This window comes from Myxine glutinosa, chromosome 9 (genome assembly GCF_964187855.1).
Source record: "Myxine glutinosa chromosome 9, kmMyxGlut1.1, whole genome shotgun sequence".
Classification (NCBI taxonomy): Eukaryota; Metazoa; Chordata; class Myxini; order Myxiniformes; family Myxinidae; genus Myxine; species Myxine glutinosa.
In genome coordinates this window covers 17,445,167-17,469,554 of record NC_136269.1, presented here as the reverse complement: position 1 = coordinate 17,469,554, position 24,388 = coordinate 17,445,167, and the positions used below count along the sequence as shown (strand labels likewise).

Below are 24,388 nucleotides of genomic sequence, written 5' to 3'. Positions count from 1 at the left end.
GAAGTGGTGGAAGTATTGGTCAGAAGAAGAGTGGACATATGTTGTGTGCTGGAGACGAGATGGAAGGGAAGTGGTGTGAGAATGGTGAAGGGTAGGCAGGGACAGAAATACAAGTTTGTGTGGCAAAGTTTCCCAGAAGGCGTGCATGGTGTTGGTGTCCTGTTTTCTGAGGAATTTGGAGACAGTGTGGTGAGTGTGACGAGAGTGAGTGAAAGGTTGATGATGGTGAAAATGATGATTGGAAAGCTCTTGGTGAACGTCATCTTGGGATATGCTTCGCAAGTTTGTCGGAGCGATGAAGAGAAGGACAAGTTCTGGTGTGCAATAGAGAAGCTGATGGAAAACGTGAAAGATGAGGAAGTTGTTGTGGGAGGAGGAGACCTAAATGGACATGTGGGAAGGAGTATGGATGGTTTTGAGGGAGTTCATGGGGGTTACGGATATGGTGTGAGGAATGGAAAAGGTGAAAGGATTTTGGAGTTTGCTGATGGAGCTGATTTGTTGATTTGTAATACTCAGTTCCAGAAAGAGGATAATAAGCTTGTTACATACACGTCAGGTGGGTCGATGACAACCGTTGACTACCTGATGGTGCGTAGGCGAGATAGGGACACAAAGGTGATCCCGGGGGAGGAGGCTGTTTCACAGCAACACTTGGTTGTCTGCGACATAAGGGTGAAAGGTGCGAGGAGAGCTCGGCGGGTGAAGTACCAACCGAGAATGAAGGTGTGGAGGTTGAAAGAGGTGACAGTGAGGGAGGCATTAAAATAGAGGCTGAGTATGGTGGAGGATGATGTGGTTGAGCTTGAAAGTGGTTGGATGTCAATGAAAGATGGTCTTTTGGGAGCCGTTGGTGAGGTATGTGGATGGACAAAAGGACCACCGAGGCACTCGGAAACATGGTGGTGGGATAATGAAGTTGGAAAGAGGATTGACGAGAAGAGGAAGAAGTCCAAGGAGTGGCAGAAGGCGAAGTGCATGTGGGCAAAAAAGGCAGAACATTAATGTTGTAAGGCAGCCAAGAAGGCTGCAAAGAAAGATGTAGCAAAGGCGCAGGAGGCATGTAGGAAAATGTTTGGAGAACGCTTGGATTTGGAAGAGGGTCAGAGAGCGGTATTCAGGATTGCAAAGCAGATAGCAAAAGAGAGGTGTGATGTGATGGGGGTGAGCTGCTTGAAGGATGAAGTGGGACAAATCGTTGTGGACCCAGATGGCATTAAAGGAGGATGGAAAAGGTATATGGAAATGCTGTTGAATGCAGAGAATGAATGGGATGGCAACATCGAGAGTAACCCAGTTTTAGGACCGGCAGAGAAGATAACTGACAAGGAAGTTGAGGAAGCGATAAAAGCAATGAAGAGTAGAATAGCGGGAGGGCCGACGGGAATTGTGGGAGATATGTTGAAGGCAGCAGGAAGTTGGTGTGTGAAGAGAATGACAGAGATCTGCAATCTGGTGGTGAAAGAAGGCCGCATTCCAGTGGATTGGGAACTTAGTACCCTCGTCCCTCTATACAAGGGGAAAGGTGACCCTCTGGACTGTGGCTTGTATCAAGCGATAAAGTTATTGGAGCATGGAATGAAGGTATTGGAAAGGGTGTTGGAGAGGAGGATAAGGAAGAAAGTGAAGATCGACGAAATGCAGTTTGGATTTATGCCTGGAAGAGGAACGACAGATGTCCTTTTTATTGTAGGGCAGTTGCAGGAGAAGTACATGGAGAAGAGGAAGAAGTTGTTTCTTGGGTTTGTTTATCTGGTGAAAGCATTCGATCGGGTTCCATGCAAAGTAGTCGGGTTTCACGCAAATTGGATCGGGTTCCAATATAGGCATTAAGGAAGTCAGGAGTGGAGGAACGGTTGATCAGAGTAGTGATGGCAATGTACGAAAGAACGCGCACAGCTGTAAGGAGGAAGGACGGGAACAGTGGTGAGTTTGAGGTGAAGGTGGGAGTGCATCAGGGGTCAGTACTAAGTCCACTACTATTTGTAGCTGTGATGGAGGTGCTGGCTCAGAACGTAAAGGAGGGTTTACCGTGGGAGTTGTTGTATGCAGATGATCTGGTGTTGATTGCAGAAAGTATGGATGGATTGAAGGAGAAGATGAACAAGTGGAAGGAATGTACGGAGACAAAAGGTCTGAAGGTGAATATCGGAAAGACGAAGGTGATGGCAAGTGGTAAAGCATGTGGCGAGGTGGAAAGAACTGGGAAGTGCCCGTGTGCTGTGTGCATGAAGGGTGGCGGAGTGAACTCCATTCAATGTACAATGTGCGCTGAGTGGGTTCATCAAAAATATAGTGGTTTGAGAGGGTCATTGACCAGTGTGGCAGCTGCATTCAAGTGTAAGGTGTGCACAGAGGGAGCTGCAGATGGAGGAAATGTTGAGTTGGATCTTGGAGACGGCGTGAAGCTGGAGGTGTGAAAAATTTTGCTACCATGGAGACATGCTGAATGGAGACTGTGGATCGGACTCGGCAACGTTTGCTGGACGATGTGCATGGAAGAAGTTTCGGGAACTGAGTGACGTGCTGACGAGGAGGGGAGTGTCGTTGAAGCTGAAGGGAAAGGTATTTGCTGCATGTGTGAGAAGTGTTATGATTTATGGGAGTGAGACATGTGTAATGAACGTAGAGCAGCAACGTCGGGCGGAAAGGGTGGAAATGCGAATGGTTCGGTGGATGAGTGGAGTATCGTTGAGGGAGAGGACGACAAATGATGAATTGCGAAAGATGATGGGAATAGAGCCTGTGATGGATGCTGTGAAGAGAAACGGGTTGAGATGGTTTGGTCATGTGTTTTGGAAGGATTAAAGTGACTGGTTGAGAAGAGTGATGGAAATGAATGTAGAAGGAAGTCGAGGATGGGGAAGACCGAGAAGGACTTGGCTAAAGATGGTGGAAGAAGAAATGTGGTCAAGGGGGTTAAGGGAGGTGCAGAAAATAGGGCAAAATGGAGAAGATTGTCATGGGGACCGCAAGGCTAACCCCCGCTCTGGCAGGGAAAATGGCTTTAAAATGCCTGTTGTTGTGTTTTGTTTTAAATTTCCTCCATCAAACAGGTGATTGTGAATCTAACCTTGCATGTTTCCTTTCAGGAGTGTGCTCCATTTGTAGTCCATTGAATGAATGGTTCCTCTGTGGTTCAATGAATGAATAAGTGTAGTTCATAGAAAAGTTTAACGAACTGAGTTATTTTTGTCGTATTGATGTTCTAGGGGAAGTGCGGTAATCCTGTTGACAAGTACGTGGAATACGATCCAGCCATCATTCTTATAGACTTGCTGCTGTTCAAAGCCCAGGCCTTCAGACATGTCATCTTCAACACAGAGACCCATGTACGTATATCTGTCAGGTCCATATCGTGAATAAACAGATGCATTATCTTGAGGGAAGGAATCGTAAATGCATCGGTATAAATTAGTGCCATTCTCCATGTAAGTTGGTATCATGCTTCATGTAAATTGGTGCCATTCTCAGTGCAGGTTGGTACCATTCTCCATGTAAATTGGTGCCATTCTCAGTGTAAGTTGGTACCATTCTCCATGTAAATTGGTGCCATTCTCTGTGTAAGTTGGTACCATTCTTCATGTAAATTGGTGCCATTCTCAGTGTAAGTTGGTACCATTCTCTGTGTAAGTTGGTGCCATTCTCTGTGTAAGTTGGTACCATTCTCTGTGTAAGTTGGTGCCATTCTCTGTGTAAGTTGGTGCCATTTTCTGTGTAAGTTGGTGCCATTCTCTGTGTAAGTTGGTACCATTCTCTGTGTAAGTTGGTGCCATTCTCTGTGTAAGTTGGTACCATTCTCTGTGTAAGTTGGTGCCATTCTCTGTGTAAGTGGTGCCATTCTTCATGTAAATTGGTGCCATTCTCAGTGTAAGTTGGTGCCATTCTTCGTGTAAGTTGGTACCATTCTCTGTGTAAGTTGGTGTCATTCTCTGTGTAAGTTGGTGCCATTCTCTGTGTAAGTTGGTGCCATTCTCTGTGTAAGTTGGTGCCATTCTCTGTGTAAGTTGGTGCCATTCTCTGTGTAAGTTGGTGCCATTCTCTGTGTAAGTTGGTGCCATTCTCTGTGTAAGTTGGTGCCATTCTCTGTGTAAGTTGGTGCCATTCTCTGTGTAAGTTGGTGCCATTCTCTGTGTAAGTTGGTGCCATTCTCTGTGTAAGTTGGTGCCATTCTCTGTGTACGTTGGTATCATTGGAATGTATAAAGTATATGTGGGTAGGGTAAGGTATCCTCAGTATCTCTGGGATGGGACAGCATTGTCTCATCTCGATGATAGAGGTAAGGCATCTCATCACTTCTGTTCCCCTATGTTGAATTGGGTGAGGCTCGGCAAGGATAGACGGCGATTATGGCATGTTCCCCTCCCACCCACAAATTGAGAAGACTTCTCCCACCTGCATGTCAGTAAGTGGGCCTTGTTTTTGTGGCCAATTCTGGATTCGTCATGAATAAACAGCTACAGTTTGGTTATCTTTGGTGCTGGCATCCAGCTTGGTCAGTAATCATTGCGGTTATATAGTTGTTTCTGTCACAGGGCAATATTATAACTTTGCAGCACGTTTCCAAAGAGGAGTACATTACAAATAACTTTAAACGTTTTGCTGTTTGGATATCCAACTTGCTAATGTGTATTAAAATGGATTCCTGAGTCAGGATGTTAATTGTGAATGAATATGATGTCATAGTGACAGCTTCAATATGAATGGCCCACCCTGTCGAGGCATTCTGCTTGGAGCTGCTTTAAGGTTTGTTGTGCAGCCATGATCAGATCTGGATATCGGTGAACGTTTGACTTATTTCACTGTAAAATGTTGACTGGTTCATCTTTATATACTGTATATATTTTTTCTTGATGGCAGTTCTACTGGAAGATATCCTTCTTCTGCATTCTTTGTGAGGGATACGTGCGCTGGACGCAGCTACATCCAACATCCAGCAATGATGATCCATCCTCCATCATTCGTTACACTCGCGAGTGGGACTTCTATTGGCTGTGCGCTCTTGTGGTTGTAGGTGAGCTATCATTTCTCTGCACGTCGGCCTTTCATCCAAAATGTTGTATTCACGCTTGCAATTCTTGGCTCTGGGTAGAATATGTGCAGAGGTGTTAAGTTATTTGATCAGTTGTTCACTTGAGTTTTTGGATATCCTAGAATATAGGACCCATCATTTTGCTGACGGGAATACCAATCTTTGTGTAATTGCTTTAAAAAAAAAAAACTGTTGTTAATGGGAAAAAAAGAAAATTAGGTGGTGTATAGATACGTAGTAATGTTTATACGTGGTAATGAATGTAGCGCAGCAACGAAGGCTGGAAAGGGTGGAAATGCGAATGGTTCGGTGGATGTGTGGAGTATCGTTGAGAGAGAGGAAGACAAGGCTTTGCCTTTCCTCGGCATAGCTGTGATGGCTAATCTATGGGGCAACACCAAAAAAGAATTCCAGGGAGATCCTGCTCTTCTTGCAGAGATGACCAGCGTCGCAAGTTGGCATTTGCAGTTTTGACACGCGTGTCCATGTACCTGTAAAAAAAACATTTCCAATTATTATTATTATTTTTTTTTGGGGAATCACAAACACCCCTGGGAGTTACCCGAATCCATTGTAGTTGGATTTATTGAAATCCATTAATCTGTTCTCAAGTTATAACACAACAGACAGACAGACACGGCTCCTCTTATAATATAGATATTGTTACGGACACGACTCAAGATGTTATGGTGGGCCGAGCGGGATGGCCGCCGTATCCGTACAAGTTTACCCTGATTGTACCCGGGGTTGACTAATCGCGCTATGCTAGACCAATGAAGGAAAAAGAAGACACACGGCTGGAATTAAATAGGACACGACACCAGGGATACGGTTCTCAAAGGTTGTTATTAAAGCAATTGCGGAAGGTCAGATTACAGGGGCAAGAGGGAAACATAGGAAGGTGGGCACTTAATCACGGTCTTATCTATTCCCCGACAGACGACAGATAAACGGGACAACAACGGACTCACACGGGATTTGATGGCAAGGAAAGCGGCAGTCGATGGCTCAGGTGCACCTGGCTCAGGGACAGAATCACGTACGGTGGTGTCCAGTAGATGCGGGGAGGTCGCTCAGCGCTCGTGGGTCGCGACTTTGGTGGAGATGCCGGGGAGGTCGCTCAGCGCTCGGGAGGGTGGCGTCTTGTCCTTCCAAGCTCGGGGCGCATCTGACGTCACGTCCGGCGCGGGGCCGCGTATATCCGGCGGGGAGTGACACGCCCTCGGCTCGTTAGCGCCGCCCCAGATGGCATCGGCCCATGGCTTCTCATTGGGTGCGGGGGTTACCGGCTCCGCCCTTGACGAGGGGCCGACAGGGAGCCCCTTCGTGGTAACCCCGTGGAGCGCGTGGTCAATGGCGGCTAACCGAGCCGGAAGGAGGACGCCCACTCCCCATGCCGTCACCGCGCCGCCCCCCCCTTTTGTTGTTGTTGTTGTAGTTGGCGCTTCTTCATGGGGAAGAGATGCGGAGAGGTATGGGGAGGTCCTAAACTTCCTAACAGGTGCCATATAATCACATTCTGGTGCAACGAAGAGTCATAATTAATGGAAACAAGTCCTTAACTGACATAGATTAAGAATAACTAGCAAGATGTCCTATAATTGTCTACGTGTGGTGCGGGGGACCTGGGCACGACATTTAATGGGGGGATGAAGGGGAAGATCGGCTCTAATGGGTGTTGTTTACAGACAATGGGACTAGGGAATGGGGTAAGGGAGAGTTGGGGAGTATCGGAGAAAATAGGGGAATATTTACAAGCGGATATGGAGGCCAAATTCCATATTCGCAACATTGCACCCTTCTCTACCCTCGGGGCGTCCCGACCCGATAAATTTTTACCTACTTTAGTGTGGCACGCAATGTAGTTCCCTCTACTATTAACTCTACCCTGAGTGCGACAGTTTTATGGATATTCACAAATGAGTAAATATGTCCCCCTGCGACATTGCACCCTTCTCCTCTCAGAAACACACCCACAGGATAACCGAATCCGGAAAGAATTCGCAAACTAAACATACAGCCGGTAGGGAGCATTATTTACAAGACTACGCTGCTATTTACACTACGATCCAGGACCTGTTTTTGGAGGAACACATGCAGATGTTATGCATAGAGAGAGCGCGCTTGCCAACATCGATACACCAACCCACGAGTGCTCTGTGGCCGACGGCCTTTAATAACGTGCAGAGCACCCCTTTCCAGCACCAAAAGCACCACCCCATCATGTACTGTCAGCACCATCCGGTGCACCACCATTGTTTGTTGGAATAAAAATAAATTCGACAACCCCTAACCCTGCAGGTGTCTCTTGCTCTTCGTGTGGTGCACCGGGCCTTCTTGCTTCTTTAACAAAAATAAAGAAAGGCGCCAAACGCGTCCATTTCTATATTGTGGCCTTCCGGGGGCCAACTATTAGTGGTTCACCTGTTTGGCATAGGTGCCACGTTGACCCATAGGTCCATCCCCGGGTGGTGCTTGGCCGCAAACGAACTGCGGTCCATCGTGGGTGGCCACAAACATTGCGGTCCATATGGTGTATCGATCCCGGCAGCAAGCAGCGAAAGTGCAGGCCCACAACTGCGTCGCCAGCACCTCTCTCTCCTCTCTCTCTACCCCAAAGCCAGATCCTCGGAGGTGGGAGACAAAAACAAGACAAGTGAGTAAGGTGGTAAGGGCGCAAAAGTGCACGCAATGTAAAGTGATGCACACTGGGGGCACATGGGAACCAGGTGAGACAGGTACGTTCCTACCGTACGCCCCCCCCCACCAGGTAACCTACATGGCCCCTCCCTTACCCCTTACTGTATCAACAAAACACAACACTACCCATAAACATCTACTTTACAAATCCACAAACATCCCTACTGTCTTCCCCGTTCCTCCCATATACCAAATTCGTCTTCTCTCCCTCCTAACCAATCAAATTTGCCATTTTCAACTCTCATCAAAATTTGCCATTACCAATTCATCATCAGTCCCTCCTAGGGAGGGAGAGATGGAATCACCCCAATGTCTCATCCACGTCGTGATGCGTCTCACCAATCCAACACAGCAATCCTTATTTCCTGCACACAGAACAAGGAAAACACAGGTGTGGAGTCATCATCATCACCACAGGTAAAGTGGCTGCGTATGGTGCGACAGGCTCATTAATCCTAACTATTTCCTAAGTGACTTTAACAACTTTACACTACCCGGGGTCTTCCCTGCCAATCCATTGGCCATCTTACATTCTATGCGGTTTTAAGAACCAAATTCCCATTGACCAAACTGTGGTGCTTCTCAATTTGGGGTCTCACTCCCCCGATTCATCTCCCGGTGCCCTCGCACAATTTCTGGGCCGCGACGTGTAGCTCTCCCAGCAGGTCTACCCACCTGCACACCTCCACCACTGCAGTTGCCTCCGAGCTTACCTGCTCCTTACCCTACCCTAACTACCTGGGGAAGGCCCTCTGGCGCTCTCCCCACTCGGTGCCCTCTCTGGCACTGGGCTACCCGGGTCCGTCCTCCGGATCCTCGGGCCCCATCCACAACTCTACCGGCTCCCAGAGCCCACCTGCGGCCTCACCTGGCCGACATCCTCACAGTGGTGGAGTGCCCAACCAACTACACACACTAACAGGCTACACGCCCAGCCATTTCCACAACACTAATGCACCCATCCAAACATCATTCTGCAACCGCACCACAGATGCCAATATCCAACCACAATTTACCTGTACCCTCTACCTAACACTTACACTACCCGCCCCGGGTACTCGTGAAAGAGGGGTCCACTCTTCCCCCATCCACACCTTCGCACCATGCACACCACTCCGTACCACTCACTTCACACACCTGTCCTTGCACACCTGTGCTCTCACACCTGGTGCCGCCTGCACCCTTCTCTCCCCAAGCGCATTCGCGCTGATCCACACACTCACTACTCCACACACCTGTCCAGTTCTCACACCTGTGCAATCACACCTGTTCAATCTCAAACACACGGCATCATCTCAGCTAACTACTCCCCTCTGAAACTTGCGCTTCCCTGTCGCCCCTTTAAACTATTGCGCTCCCACGTCATTATCATCCATACTAATCTACCTGCGTCCCCACTACAGGTATCAGTCACTAGCTAACCTTAACGTTACCTAATGTCATCTTCTAGGTCCCTATCAATATCCTAACCCACCCGGGCTAGTTTTCACTGCCATACACCCCATAATCTATTGCGCATTTGCCCCACTATGGGAAGAGTGGCAGGGATGCCACCCTTACCCACCGGGCCCATCGCTCACTACGCTTACCCGGGCCGAGATCCCACGCACCACCTCGGCACGGAGCCATCCCATGGCCCGATCTCGACCTGCCGGCACGTCTCACCAAAAAGTGGTCGCCATGACGACCCTTCCTATCGGGCTGCCCGACGCGCACCGAGGGCCCGATTCGGCTATAAGTCGTTCTAACCTCTAGCCCGGTTACCGTCGATGCCTCACCTGGATGTTTACACGCATACGCTACCCCTTTCGTGCCCATACATCCAGCTGTTCCCATGCTCCTCGTACCTTTCCTTACACACCCAGGTACACTCATTCCACTCACAGCCTTGGTCACACACCTGACCACCGAACACTTTGGCACACACTCGTTGGTCGCACACCTCACCAACACACCTCTTCGCGCCCCTTCCTCGGTCACCTCCTCTGTGACCATCACAGGTGTGCCCTCACTCGCACACCCAACCACGTGCCTCACTACCAATTCCAGCGTGCATTCCCACTCACGCTCTTCTATTCCAGGTGTGCTTCCTTTCTCACCTGTCACAACCCACTCACGCTCCTTGTCACTCTCACTACTCTTGACAGCGCACTCACCCTTACTCTTGACGGCACACTCTTTCCTCATGCACCCGTCCGTCACACACCTTTCTCTCGCACACTCTCCCGTTACACCCTCTGTAACACTCACCACAGGTGTACACGCTTCCTTACTTCTGACAGCGCACTCTTTCCCCATGCACCTGTCCGTCACACACCTTTCTCGCGCACACTCTTGCGCACACTCTCCCGTCACACCCTCTGTGACACTCACCACACCGCGCTTCCATGTACCCCCTCGCACACGCGCTTCGACCAACTCACTCTTGACGGCACACTCACTCCTCGGTGTGCACTTTTTCCTCACACACCCCAGAGTCGGACTTTCTCGCACACCTCCTTTTTCGCACACCAGACCTGTCGCACACTTCACCAACGGCCTCTCACGAACACCCGGGTCTATCTCGACCCCCAAGCTTATCAAATCACCTGGCGCATCATACGCACGACCATATTGGTCACCACTTACACCGGGTCCTCTTCCTCTTCGCTTCTCCTCCATCACCTGCGAATCCCTCATTCGGTTAATGAGCACCTCACCACGATCCGAACACAGACGTTGGACCAATTCTTTTACCTCCTCTTTTATTTCTTTCTTATCCCCTCTCCGTCGCTTCTTAATTTCGCTCACCCCTTCTTCCACTTCTTCTAACTTCTGCTTCACCTCTTTTATATCCCGGTACGTCTCCTCAAGCTCGTCCTCTAAGGCTACCTTGACCGTTTCCATGTGCGTCCTCACCTGCCGGTCCTTCGTCTCCATTACCTCTATCACCTCGTCCAACCTCGTTGTCAGTCCCTCACGTACCATCTGACATTCCCTCTTCGTCACTACCAAGTCATTTTTTAGGTCATTTTGTGTCGCTTTTAACCCTCCTATTACTGATGTGTTCTTCTTTACCTGGTCCGTTAGTTCTTTTTGTCCCTCTGTCAGTTGTTCTACTTCCTGCGTCAGGTCCTCTATGCCCCCTTGTAACTTTACAGTCCCCTTTCTCACCTCCTTCTCCATGTGCTCCTTACAGTGCCTCACCTCCTCGCGCACTCCTCCGACCTCCTCACTCACTCCTCTTCTGATCTCCTCTCCCATTACTTGCATCTCCTGCCCAGATGCCACCCTCATCTGCTCCATTTCCTCCCTGTGAGCATCCAGTTTGGTTTCTACCCCCATTCTGACCCCCTCTATCTGCTGCCCCATTTGTGTAACTTCCCTTTCCGCTTGGTCCCTCATGTCCCTCAATTTGGCTTCCATACTGTTTTCTAACCCCCTTAACCCATGTCTCACCTCTTTTATCCCGTTGTCTAACCCCTCAAAATTATTGTCTAACTTCCCAAATTTCTTGTCTAACTCCTCAAAATTATTGTCTAACTTCCCAAATTTCTTGTCTAACCCCCCGATTTGATTCCCTAGTCGCTCCCCCATTCTGTTTTCCATTTTCTCACTATCAGCCCTTGCTTCGTCCCTCATTTGTTCCATAAGGGCCCTCATCTGCAGGAGGAAAAGGTTTGAATCCACCAGGGGCGCTACTACGGTCGCGGGCGTGGTCGCCGCGGCCATGTGCGAGGCGCCATTTTGCGCGCCCCCATCGTCGTGCGTGACGGCGCTATTTTGCGAACCTGCTACCCTCACTGCTTCGCTCTCATCCTGTCCCTCAATTTGGTCCTGGACCGACCCTGCTTCACTCTCCCCTACCGGACCCCAGCCGACTTGATCCGCCATAGCGCGACTTTCAAAATTCGGGCTTTGCTTTAATAAAAAAAAAAAAAAAATTTTGGCTACTTTATAATTTCGAGCGCGTGAAACGCGCTCCGGGACCTATCCCACTTCCCGACACCAATTGTTACGGACACGACTCAAGATGTTATGGTGGGCCGAGCGGGATGGCCGCCGTATCCGTACAAGTTTACCCTGATTGTACCCGGGGTTGACTAATCGCGCTATGCTAGACCAATGAAGGAAAAAGAAGACACACGGCTGGAATTAAATAGGACACGACACCAGGGATACGGTTCTCAAAGGTTGTTATTAAAGCAATTGCGGAAGGTCAGATTACAGGGGCAAGAGGGAAACATAGGAAGGTGGGCACTTAATCACGGTCTTATCTATTCCCCGACAGACGACAGATAAACGGGACAACAACGGACTCACATGGGATTTGATGGCAAGGAAAGCGGCAGTCGATGGCTCAGGTGCACCTGGCTCAGGGACAGAATCACGTACGGTGGTGTCCAGTAGATGCGGGGAGGTCGCTCAGCGCTCGTGGGTCGCGACTTTGGTGGAGATGCCGGGGAGGTCGCTCAGCGCTCGGGAGGGTGGCGTCTTGTCCTTCCAAGCTCGGGGCGCATCTGACGTCACGTCCGGCGCGGGGCCGCGTATATCCGGCGGGGAGTGACACGCCCTCGGCTCGTTAGCGCCGCCCCAGATGGCATCGGCCCATGGCTTCTCATTGGGTGCGGGGGTTACCGGCTCCGCCCTTGACGAGGGGCCGACAGGGAGCCCCTTCGTGGTAACCCCGTGGAGCGCGTGGTCAATGGCGGCTAACCGAGCCGGAAGGAGGACGCCCACTCCCCATGCCGTCACCGCGCCGCCCCCCCCCTTTTGTTGTTGTTGTTGTAGTTGGCGCTTCTTCATGGGGAAGAGATGCGGAGAGGTATGGGGAGGTCCTAAACTTCCTAACAGGTGCCATATAATCACATTCTGGTGCAACGAAGAGTCATAATTAATGGAAACAAGTCCTTAACTGACATAGATTAAGAATAACTAGCAAGATGTCCTATAATTGTCTACGTGTGGTGCGGGGGACCTGGGCACGACATTTAATGGGGGGATGAAGGGGAAGATCGGCTCTAATGGGTGTTGTTTACAGACAATGGGACTAGGGAATGGGGTAAGGGAGAGTTGGGGAGTATCGGAGAAAATAGGGGAATATTTACAAGCGGATATGGAGGCCAAATTCCATATTCGCAACAATATACTGTACATAGTTGAGGCTCATGGAAGAGCTGGAATGAGTACATTGAACAGATGAGCACACAACAGCACAAAAGAGCAGTTGAGAGAGGGGTTGGGGGAACACTAACAGCAGAGTTGAAGGCCAAGATAGAGGCAGACTTGGACAAACAATGGGTGTGGGAAGGAATGAGGGATGGTAGAGGATGCATGGGGTGGGCAAGATAGATGCAGAAGGAAAATCTTTGGAGGGAAAACTGGAAATTTGAAAAGAGGAGGGATTGGTGGGGGCGTGGGGGGGGGGGGGGGTTAACGAGGGCAGAAAAGATCATTGTTTTGGATTGGGGACGATCTGAGATGGGGTGATCAGCTGTCTTTTTTTTCTTCTTTTTTTTGTATACTGAATCGAGGCTCGTGAAAGAGCTGACATTTACTTCACAAACAAATCAACCAGACAAACAAAATATATAAAAAGAGGGAACGGAAGACAAGAGAAGGGGAAGCACACAAACACTTGAGAGCACACAACATTTAAGAGCAGGGAGATTTGGGGGGAGGAGGCATGGGAAGGGGGAGGGGGGGTGGGAGAAGTATAAAACACAAGGACACCAAGGACTTCCAGGACAGAAGTTGGTATTTCGAAAAAGTGGAATTGGGGTGAAATTCGCGGGATAGAAAAGATCAAGGTTTTGGATGGGGGAAGACGAGAGATGGTGGTGAACAGCTGTTTTAAAGACCTGGAGGGTGGAGTGGGATTGAAGAGAGTGAGGGAGTTTGTTCCAGAGGCGGGAGAAAAGAGGAATGAAGGAGTGAAGGTGAGCAGAGAGTCTTGATTTTGGCAGTTTAACCATAAGAGGGTTGCAGGCAGATCTTGTGCGACCTGTAGGAATATTTGCGGGACAGAGCCCAGAGAGAGCTGGGGGGGGGCAAGGCCAGAGAGGAGTCGGTAGAAGACGGAAAGACCACCAACCTGCCTGCGGTGAGTGAGTGAGAGGCCCTTGGAGTTAGCTTCATCGTGGGAGATTCCAATGATTCTGAATGCTTTGGTTTCAACAGCGTGAAGACGAGCTAGGTGTGAGGCAGGAGCACCAGCCCAGAGGGGAGAGCAGTATTCCATTGAGCTGCGGATGAAAGCCTTGTATGTGGTGAGGAGCTCAGGTGTGCCAAGGAAGGACTTCGCACGACGGAGGATGCCCAGTCGGCGACTGGCTTTAGAGGCCAGATTTGAAATGTAGTTTTCCCAGGAAAGATCATGGCAGATAGTGAGACCCAAAAGCTTGAGTGACAGAACTTCTTGGAGAGGATTATTCAGAAAGTGGATGGGAGGGTTGTCCAGTCGGTCTTTTCGGAGAGACATCGTAAGAGTGTGAGATTTGTCAGGATTGAAAGACATGTTCCACTTGTTTGCCCAGTCTGTGATTTTGTCCAGGTCTGCAGAGAGTGAGGAGGCTGTAGACTGCCGATCTGAGGGATGAAGAATGGAGCGACAGAGAGTAGAGTCATCAGCAAAGAGATAGAGAGGATTTTCAAGAGAGTCAGAGAGATCATTGATGAAGACCAGAAAAAGCACAGGGCCCAGAACACTGCCTTGGGGAACTCCAGCCTGAACAGGAAGAGGAGATGAGAGAAACCCATTCAGGGCCACACGTTGACTACGACTAGAGAGGAAGTCCGCCAGCCATGCGTGGAGATTTCCATGGATACCAAAAGAGGAGAGTTTGGTGAGCAGAGCGGGGTGCCAGACCGTATCGAAGGCACGTGATATGTCAAGGGAGACAGCTCTAATTTCCTGTTTGGCATTGAGGACCTCCATCCATTGTTGAGAAAGCAGAAGCAGCATGTCCAGAGTAGAGTGACCAGGTCTGAAACCAAATTGATAATCAGAGATCAAGCCATTGGACAAGAGGAAAGATTTCATATCTGAAGCAATGATGGATTCCATGACTTTGCTGATAATTGGGAGAAGGCTGATTGGTCTGTAGATGCTGGGATCTGTTTTTGCACCTTTTTTGTGCAAAGCGGTGATGTTGGCAGATTTCCAAGCAGATGGCAGATGACCTTGAGCAAAAGAGAGGGTGAAGAGAACAGAGAGAGGGAGTGAAAGAGCGGAAGAACAGGATTTTAGGACCCGTGGGCTGATGCCGTCAGGTCCAGTTGCAGAATCAGAGTCGAGGGTTGACAGAAACTTTTCCACCTTGTCAGGAGGAAAGGACACAGAGTCCAGGAGCAGCTGGGTACGGTGGGTACAGAGAGGGATGGGTTTGGGACACAAGATTTAGAGGCAAACACAGAGTTGAGGCATTCAGCTTTTTCATGTGCGGAGTCAGCCGTGTGGCCGTTTGAGATGAGGGAGGGGATGGAGGGGGAACAAACACCAGAAACAGATTTGACCAGATGCCACCAGGATTTGGAAGAGGGAGACAGATAAGAGAGTTCTGTCCTGAGAACGGAGAGATATTGTTTCCTGGCTCTCCTGAGGGTGGACACACACTTGTTTTGGGCTTTGTGAAAGGAAATGAGATTTCCTTCCGTTGGATTTGCTTTCCAGGAGACGAAAGCAAGTTTTTTCTGGGCAATAGCCTCACCACAAGAATCCGTGTACCATGGACGGGAGGAAGGGTATGACAACTGAAGACGAGATGGGATAAATCTGTGCATGAGAGAGAGCAATTTACTTTGGAAGAATTCCCAGGATGAGTTGATGTCAGAGGCGGTAGAGATGGGAGACCAGTCCAGATGATTGATGGCTGCTTGAAGACCGTGCCAGTTGGCCTGAGTGAAATGCCAGACTCGTCGACGCTGAGGAGGCTCTCTGAGAATGGTCAGAGAGATGTCCACTTTAACAAGCACATGATCAGATGAGCCGATTGGAGCAGAAGAAGAGCAGCAGACATTTTCAGGGAAGTTAGTCATAACCAAGTCCAGAAGAGAAGATGCTCCGTTGACTGAGATCCAGGTCGGGAAATTGACAGATTGTGTCAGTCCCAGTGAGTCACAGAAGTCCTTTGCTGAAGAGCCATGGCTGGTGAGAGAGGTACCCACACCCAGCCAACTGGCATGGTGACAATTGAAATCACCACATATGAGGAAGAGAGAGTTGGGATGGGTAGATAGAAGTTGGTCCATATTATCAGACAGCGAGATGTAGATGGAGTCATCACTGTTTGGTGGACGGTACAACACACATATGAACAAAAGGTGGGAGCGAAGGGGAAGCCGTAGCCAAAGGTATTCCTGGGGGTGAGGTGGAGAGGGCAGTGCAGGGCGAGTGAGGAAGAGAGTTTTTTTATAAAGATAGCAACCCCCCCCCCCCCCCCCCCCCCTCCAGGACGAGGCTCAGGTCTATCATACCGGAGGAGGGAGTAACCTGGGAGAGATACCAAGGAATCAGAGACATCATGAAGGAGGAAAGTTTCTGTTAAGCAGATCACGTCTGGTTTGTCAGAAGCAACCTGTACGGAGAGATCAGTCAAGTTTAAGTCTTGCAGAACCAAGGCATTGTGAATCAGTCTTGCAGAACTGGAGGGAAGAATGACATTGAACATGATGTGTAAGTTGGTTCCACAGGTGGGGAAAAAGAGGAACAAATGAGTAGAGATGAGCAGTGATCCAGGATTTATGTAGTTTTACCAGAAGGGGGTTGATGATGGACTGTGAACCCTTCACAAACCTGGGAGGGGGGATGTAGGGGGTGGGAGGGGGAATTAAAGAATGGAAAGAGCAGAGGGTGCAAGACCAGAAAGGAGGAGGGAGAAGACAGAGATCCCCGACCTGTCTGCGATGGTGAAGTGATAGGCCCTACCATAGACATGATAGGCCCTCATCGCAGGAGGTTCCAATAATCTTGAAGGCCTTGTTTTCCACTGCATCAAGGTGTGGGGGCAGGGGAGCCAGCCCGGACGGGAGAGCAGTACTCCATCAAGCTGTGGATGAAGGCCTTGTGGGTGGATAGAAGTTTGGGTGTGCCAAGGAAGGAAAAGGAAGGACTCGCAAGTGGTAATAGTGATCATTTTTCCCCTTCATCTTATTTAGACTTCTTTCCAAACTGTGACCCCTATGGTGCTGGTTCTGCTCGGCATAAGGAGCTTATTACAGGCGTTGCCAGATTCATCCTCACAGGAATGCGACCAATATACAACGTGGAAAGAAGGGATTCCGCAACATGGTGAAAGTCTTCGACCAGCGCCACACTTTACCGTCGAGGAAATTGTTATGTCCGTCATAATCCATCAAAATATAACATCAAATTGAAGTTACGGTAAGTAGTTCCTCGATCATAAACTTACGTTTGTCGATAGACATACAGGCAAAGTGAACCAATTGCTTCACCCCACTTTTTGCTTTACGTGCGCAGGGTAAACACATTTTAAACAAGAAAGAGCAATCGGAGATTGCAAACCCTGGCCAGGATGTATTTTCAGTGGTTTTTAAGGCTTTTGTGTTAAAACAAATATGGCGGCCGAACCACGTGACCGATGGCGTCATCATTTTTTTTTCTCCACGAATTTATTCCTAGATTATGTTCAAGAAATTTCATCTTGACCGGATGAAGTTTTGTACTTGGCAAATTATGACGTCATAATAGTCACCTATGACATCACTAACAGATGTTATTCCACATGGAGAGTTCTTTACAATGAGCCATGTCTCAATTTTTTCTATGCAGCGCTTTCAGAGATATAGAGGTGCAAATGTTTTCGGTTTTTCCAAGATGGCGGCCGAACCATGTGACCGATGACGTCGTCATTATTATTTTTTTCCTCCACCAATTTATGCCCACATGACGCTCAATAAATTTCATCTTGATAGGATGAAGTTTTGTAGTTGTCGAATTATGATGTCATAATGCAGGCACCTATGACATCATCATTAACATACACTACTCACAATAAGTTAGGGATATTGGCAGGTTCTTCGGTGTGGTTGATTTTGTGTATTAATTATGTTGAAAAAAGTTGTTGGTCCTAATTCTATGGTTATTAATGAGTGTGACAAAACACAGCATGCTTGATTTCAATACCATAACCCTAACCCCTATAAAAAAAATAAACTCACTCCCACAATATCTCTAACTTATTGTGAGTAGTGTATTTTATTCCCCATGGAGAGTTCTTTGCAATGAGCCATGTCTCGATTTTTTTTCTATTCAGCGCTTTTGGAGATACAGTATAGAGGGGTAGTCAGGTTCACTATGTTAACAAATATAATTTCGTTAAAAGTTTTGGGAGATTCGTTAACCTGTACATTTTTGGAATCTTCAGAGCATGGAGAATCCGAAAATCAATGTTGGCATTTGCACAGACACCTGCACGGCCGCCATTTTGGATTTTCAAAATGGCCACCATAAAAGACATATTTTGCGCGATCTCGGCTTCTAGTCAACCTAGAGACTAAATTAAATATGCTAATCCCATATTTTCTGGGTCATGGAATCCAGTAAAGGCCTCAAAATAGTGCTCAGGATTATAGAAAAGCAACAAACAAAGGTAATTGAAAACCATTGTCTTTATATTTGTGATATAACTGCATTACATAATACATGATATTGCAAGTCCTTTGAAGTTATAGGTATGGGTTTATAAAGCAAGAAGCAGCCTTGTTAGTATCAGATTGAACTATAAGTCCTATACACAGCATCTACGAGGTCTATACCGTTCAGGAATATGCTTTTACGGATGTTCATCATTGTCCTGAGTGTCATTTTCGCAAAGGTGTCTACGCAAATGTAAACATTAATTTTTGGATTCCTCATGCTCTGAGTATTCCAAAAATGTATAGTTTTGCTAATCTCCAAAAATTTTGAACGAAAAAACATAGTGAACCTGACGAGTGCAAAGTTTTTCTTTTTTTCCAAGATGGCGGTCGAACCACGTGACCTATGACATAATTCTTCATAATTGTTCCTCATATTTATCATAAAAAAATTATAAAGGTGGAGTTGCACCTATGGTGAAGATTTCCTGTCAATCGGACCAACGGTTGCAAAGAAAATCATATTTATTCTGTGCGGACAAACAAACAAACAGACAGACAGACAAACAAACGGACTCAAATGCAATACCCTCTCCTCAGGCGAGGGTAACTAGAACGGCACTCAGTAGTGAGCATACCTCCGCCAGGCCGAAGAGTTTGTTTTGTATCTCACTGATGGGCCGGATCTGGATCTTCACCAAAATCGAATCGATCCGTCCTCGTCACACAACAAGCCTGTCCACCAAGAGATTCGTCCGATTCCATCCACGACCTTTTGAGATATCGTACTCACAAACAGACAAACAAACCAACAGGGGTGAATATATAACCTCTTCGGTGGTGGAAGTATTGCAAGAAATTAGATTAACAGGATTAAATAATTAAAGTGATATATGTGGGGAAATTACATGCCCAGTGCAGGTAAAAATTACTTTGGGTATGTAATTTTCCCACATATATCACTTTAATTATTTAATCCTGTTTATTGATCTAATATTCTAATTGCTTCACTCCATCCCCAGTGGTGTTTATAATAGAGGAGATGGATTTGTCCTCCCATTGGAGGAAGACCCTCTCGTGTTTAGGCCATTGGTGCTCCTATGGTTGGCTGCGAGTGCCCCGGAAGCATTGACGGAAACGGAGTGGCAATCATATGTGTGGGAAAATTGCATTCTCAGTCAGGATCGCCAAGATAACTCAGATGGCGGAGCACTGGTACGGTTTTTCAGAGGACCTGGGTTCGAATCCTGGTCTGGGCCATGTAAGTTTTCCATATATATCAATTTATTCCAAGAAACTTTTTCCTGCCTTCATGCCTTCATGCATGACCAACTGCTAGATTCGTTTTATCAATCAGGGTAACTCTTTGGGTCATGTTAATGGTAAAGAACATCGTGTAAATTAAGGACGCAGTAAATGTAAACACCACTTCTGCATGTGCGGAGGTCTTTTGACCTCCAGCTCCGTCGGTCTGTGTTAACGGATCCACTGACACGTTGATATTGTATTGCTATTCCGAACACACTTTGCGTATCATTACTGACGGACATTCCATGTATCGTTACAGAACTGAACTCGTACCTGGTGGCAGCATTTGGCTTTCTGTGCTTGATCACGCAGCTGTCACCCAATTGGGCCATCGTCCCTCGTCCCATTGATTACCGACTTCTCCTAAGGGCTCTGCTTCTTTCCAACTACGGCAAGCTTCTCCTGGTCCCTGCTGTTATCTGGTGCCACAGCCATACCCTGGTGTGCCTGGCGCTTCTCAAGTTGTTTACGCTTGCATCCAACGCCCAGGCTGCGAGAGGTAACATGTTTGTCCCTTCCTGTTTTCTGTTTTTCTTTCTTCGACGACTGTTTCTTCCTACAGGACCCCGTCCCTTAAAGAACCTCATCATGAATATACCTTCTACCTCCTCACTCGGTCATCTTTCCACTTGAGAGCTTGATCATTATAGTCGTGGCCAAAAATATTGGTACCCTTGCACTTTTTTCAAATAACTCAAAATTTTCTCGAAAAATAAGCTGAAATTGACAAAAGTATTTGGTCTCCACAATTCCTTATTTCACTGTTAATATTACAGAACGTTTGTTTTTGATTCAGAACTTAATATATCCTTTCAAATCAGAAAATAAAAATAAATGGCATTGACAAAATTATTGACACCCTAGACTTAATATTTGGTAGCACAGAATTTGGACAAAATAACTACAGTCAAGCACTTCGTATATCCATGAACGAGATTCCTACACCTCTCTACTGGCAGTTTGGCCCACTGTTCTTGTGCAAACTGCTCCAGTTCTCCCAGATTTGAAGGGTGCCTTTTTTTCTTTTTTCTTTTTTTTTGGTGTTGTATGCAGCAAGATCGAGGCTCATGTAAGAGCTAAAAGTTCCTTCTCTAAAAGTGCTCGTGTAAGTGCCTTCTCCCAACTGCTGTTTTCAGATCTCCCCACAGGTGTTCAATGGGATGTAGATCTGGACTCATTGCTGGCCACCTGTAGAATTTTTTAATGATAATTATGACGTCATAGGTCACGTGGTTCGGCCGCCATCTTGGAAAAATCGAAAAACTCCTTTTCTCCATTCAAACTGGTTGAATAAGTGATTTTTATATTGCAGGCACCTGCAACTCACCACGTGTGAGTTCAATCCCAAAGTAAGGGAGAATCACCTGCTTGAAATCTAATTATATTTATAAAAACTTCAAAAGGGTGCCAATAATATTGTCCGGGCAATTTTAGGATTCCTGTGTGGAATAAGCTAAGATTTAGTATTTTTTTGTCAGCTTTTTTTGTTTTGTTCCACTGAAACCAAATAAATACATATGTGGATACCAAAAGATTTTTTAATATCAACAATTTTCTGGGAAAAAAATGGTGCATTATTTGAAAAGAGTGCAAGGGTGCCAATATTTTCGGCCACGACTGTATGACTAACACCTTTGTAACTAATTTCCAGTATTTTAAGGGTTAGTGTTGTCTCTCACTGTAAATTTCGGATTTGCTTCAGCATGTTTACAAATTTATTGAAAATGAAATACAGAAATATCTAATTTCCATTCGTATTCAACCCCCTGAGTCAATACTTTGTAGAAGAGCCAATGGCAGCGATTACAGCTTCGAGTCTTCTTGGGTATGTCTATCAGTTCAGCCCATTGGATTTGGGGAGTTTATCCCATTCTTCCTTGTCGATTTGCTCAAGCTCTGTCAAGTTGGATGGGGGAGCATCAGTGAACAGCAATCTTCAAGTCTTTCCATAGATTCTCAATGGAATTTAAGTCTGGGCTTTGGCTGGGCCACTCAAGGACCTTTACATTCTTTTTCTGAAGCCATGCCAGTGTTGATTTGGCTGCATGCTTGGGGTCATTGTCCTGTTTGAACGTAAATCTTCGCCACAGTCTAAGGTCTTTTGCACTCTTATCCTCAATAATTTATCCTCCAGGCAGTGAGCGTACCTCCAAAGAAGCAGGTTATCCTCAATAATTTACCTGTATTTGGCTCCATTAATTGGTTTCTCTATTCTTACAAGTCTCCCAGTCCCTGCCGCTGAAAAGCATCCCCGTAGCACGATGCTGCCACCACCATGCTTCACGGTAGGGATGATGTTGGATGGGTGATGAGCTGCGCTCGGTTTCTGCCAGATGTAGCGCTTTGCATTCAGGCTGAAGAGTTCAATTTTTGTCATATCAGACCACGGATTATTTTGTGCCATGCTCTGAGTCTTCCACGTGCCTTTTGCAAACTTAAAGCATGCTGTCATGTACCTTTTTCTCAGGCGTGGCTTCAGTCTAGCCACTCTCTCATAAAGCCTTGATTTGTGATGTGTTGCCGAGACTATTGTCCTTCCAGCAGGTTCTCCTATCTCAGCCAATAAACTCTGTAGTTCTGTCAGAGTGGTCATTGGGTTCTTGATCACCTCCCTGACCAAGGTTCTTGTTCCCCATTATCAGTTTGCTCGGACGGCCAGCTCTAGGGTCTGGGTTTGGGTCGTTCCATATTCTTTCCATTGCCCAATGATGGAGCTCAATGTGCTCTTTGGAACTTTAGACACTCTAGAAATTGTTTTATACACTTCCCCAGATCTATGCCTCCTCACAATTCCATCTCGGAGTTCTACGGATAGTTCTTTGGACTTCATGATAGCGCATGTCAGAGCAGAAACTCTGTCAACTGTGGGATCTTGTATAGAAAGGTGTGTTCCTTTCTAAATCATGTCCAATCAATTGAATTGGCCACAGGTGGACTGCAATCAAGTTGTAGATACATCTCAAGGATGATCAAAGGAATTTGGATGCATCTGAGCTCAATTTGAATGTTCAGCAAAGGGGTTGAATACTTATTGACTGGAGACATTTCAGATTTTTATTTTCACTTTTCATTTTTAATTGATTTGTAAAAATTTTCACTGACATTATTTTGTATTATCTGTGGACAAGTGAAAAAAATCTCCATTTATTGCATTTTAAATTCAGGCTGTAACACAACAAAATGTGAAAAAAGTCAAGGGGTGTGAATACTTTCTGAAGGTACTGTATGTGAAAAAAAACCTTTGCAACAACGCACTCGTGCTTTTCCACAGTCGTGCTTGGCACTCTGCACAGGACCGCGTGCTCTATGGTGCTGGTGGCATTATTTGTGGAGGCTGCCACGGCTTGGGTCACCAGGCATCTTCTGTGGAACTATGGAACATCGCTGCATATGTATTCAGCCATCGTGCATTGAGGAATGGCAGCGTCACGTCGCCTGCGCTACGGAATGGTGGCGTGGCGAGGAGTGCGCTGGGGAGTGGCAGCACCAATGTTAAACCTGGCATCCTTTCTGCCAGCATGAGTCCACGGTGTCCTTTGTATCCTTTGCGAAATGTCGGTGAAGTATCGCCGGCACCCTGAACAAATTACAAATTCCTGCTCTTACCTATGATGGGAGGGGGAGGGGCGTCGGAGGGGGTCGGGGGCATGATGAGGCGTGCACCGAGGAATGGCGGCGTGCCCAGGCATGTGAGACTCGCCTGAACTAAACGTCTTCAATGGCCACAATTGTTCCCACTCTCCCGTGTGGTTGGCCGGAGGAAGTTTCTGGGCCAAGTCTTTCACGAATCGGTTGGCCAGGTGTGACGCTCAACCAATCGTTCCGGGCAGGAATTTGGAATTTGACCACGGTGCCGGCGATAACTCGCCTACTCTTCACAAAATACACCGTGGGTACTTTAACATCCACCAATAACGCCCAGTTTAACGGCAAGCCGAAGGAACACCAGTTTATAGCTGGATGTCTTGGTCGGGATTCGAACCGTGCCTTCCGTAACCGGTAGTGGAGTGAGCGTACCTCCAGGCTTACCTGCCAGCCTCATGTGAACTTTGACACTGCACTTGAGTTTCTCACCTTTTAAACGCTTTGACGGAGAAAGCCATTACTTGGTGATACGTGCAAATGGAATTGGAGACGTTGGTCGTTATTTGAATGCATTCTCACTGTGGACAGGTAAATGTTTTGACGATACCATGAAGTGAAGTATTTTCGTACTCTACATACTTTTTGCATTCACCTTGTGTTTCATACTTTAAAATGTTAATACAAAAATGCAAATCATCTCAAACACTTGATTTCATTCCTTCGATGCACATTCATTGGTGCTGCGTATTTATTACACTGCGCTCGCGAAGCGAAAAGCGGGGTTAAGCATTCATGTGCGTACGTGTTCCGTGTGCCGTACGTGTCTACATTTTAAAAAATACATTTTCTCGGCAACCGTTGTTCCGATTGACGTGAAATTTTCACCATTAGGAGCACCTCCTCCTGTAGAATATTTTAATGATATGACGTCATAGGTCACGTGGTACAGGCACCATCTTGGAAAAACTTCGCACATCTATATCTCTGAAACATCTCCATGAAAAAAATTGGGACCTGGCTCATTGTCGACTACTCCCCATGGGGAATAAGACATGTTAATGATGACGTCATCGGTGCCTTCGTTATGACGTCATAACTCGACAAATACAACACTGTCTGATTAGTTTGAAATGTATTGAGCGTGATCTATGCAACAATTATATTACAGAATATAAATTTATGATGTCA

The 24,388-nt window shown here is 47.1% G+C and overlaps 1 protein-coding gene across 2 annotated transcripts in view; it reads left to right on the top strand.

The window, feature by feature from the left end:
- The window catches only part of ARV1 (ARV1 fatty acid homeostasis modulator), a 30,265-nt gene extending 6,362 nt beyond the window's left edge, over window positions 1-23,903 (top strand). Inside the window, exons 1-5 of one of the 2 annotated variants that reach the window (XM_068129549.2) lie at window positions 922-2,565; window positions 3,213-3,332; window positions 4,861-5,014; window positions 19,875-20,114; window positions 22,887-23,834. In XM_068129549.2, the coding sequence (XP_067985650.2) occupies window positions 2,443-2,565; window positions 3,213-3,332; window positions 4,861-5,014; window positions 19,875-20,114; window positions 22,887-23,029 (780 nt within the window). In that variant the 5' untranslated portion in view covers window positions 922-2,442 and the 3' untranslated portion in view covers window positions 23,030-23,834. Of the gene's footprint in view, window positions 1-921; window positions 2,566-3,212; window positions 3,333-4,860; window positions 5,015-19,874; window positions 20,115-22,886 lie in introns of those variants that run through there. The other variant, XM_068129550.2, reaches the window with a different exon arrangement.
- Window positions 23,904-24,388: the final 485 nt, after the last annotated feature.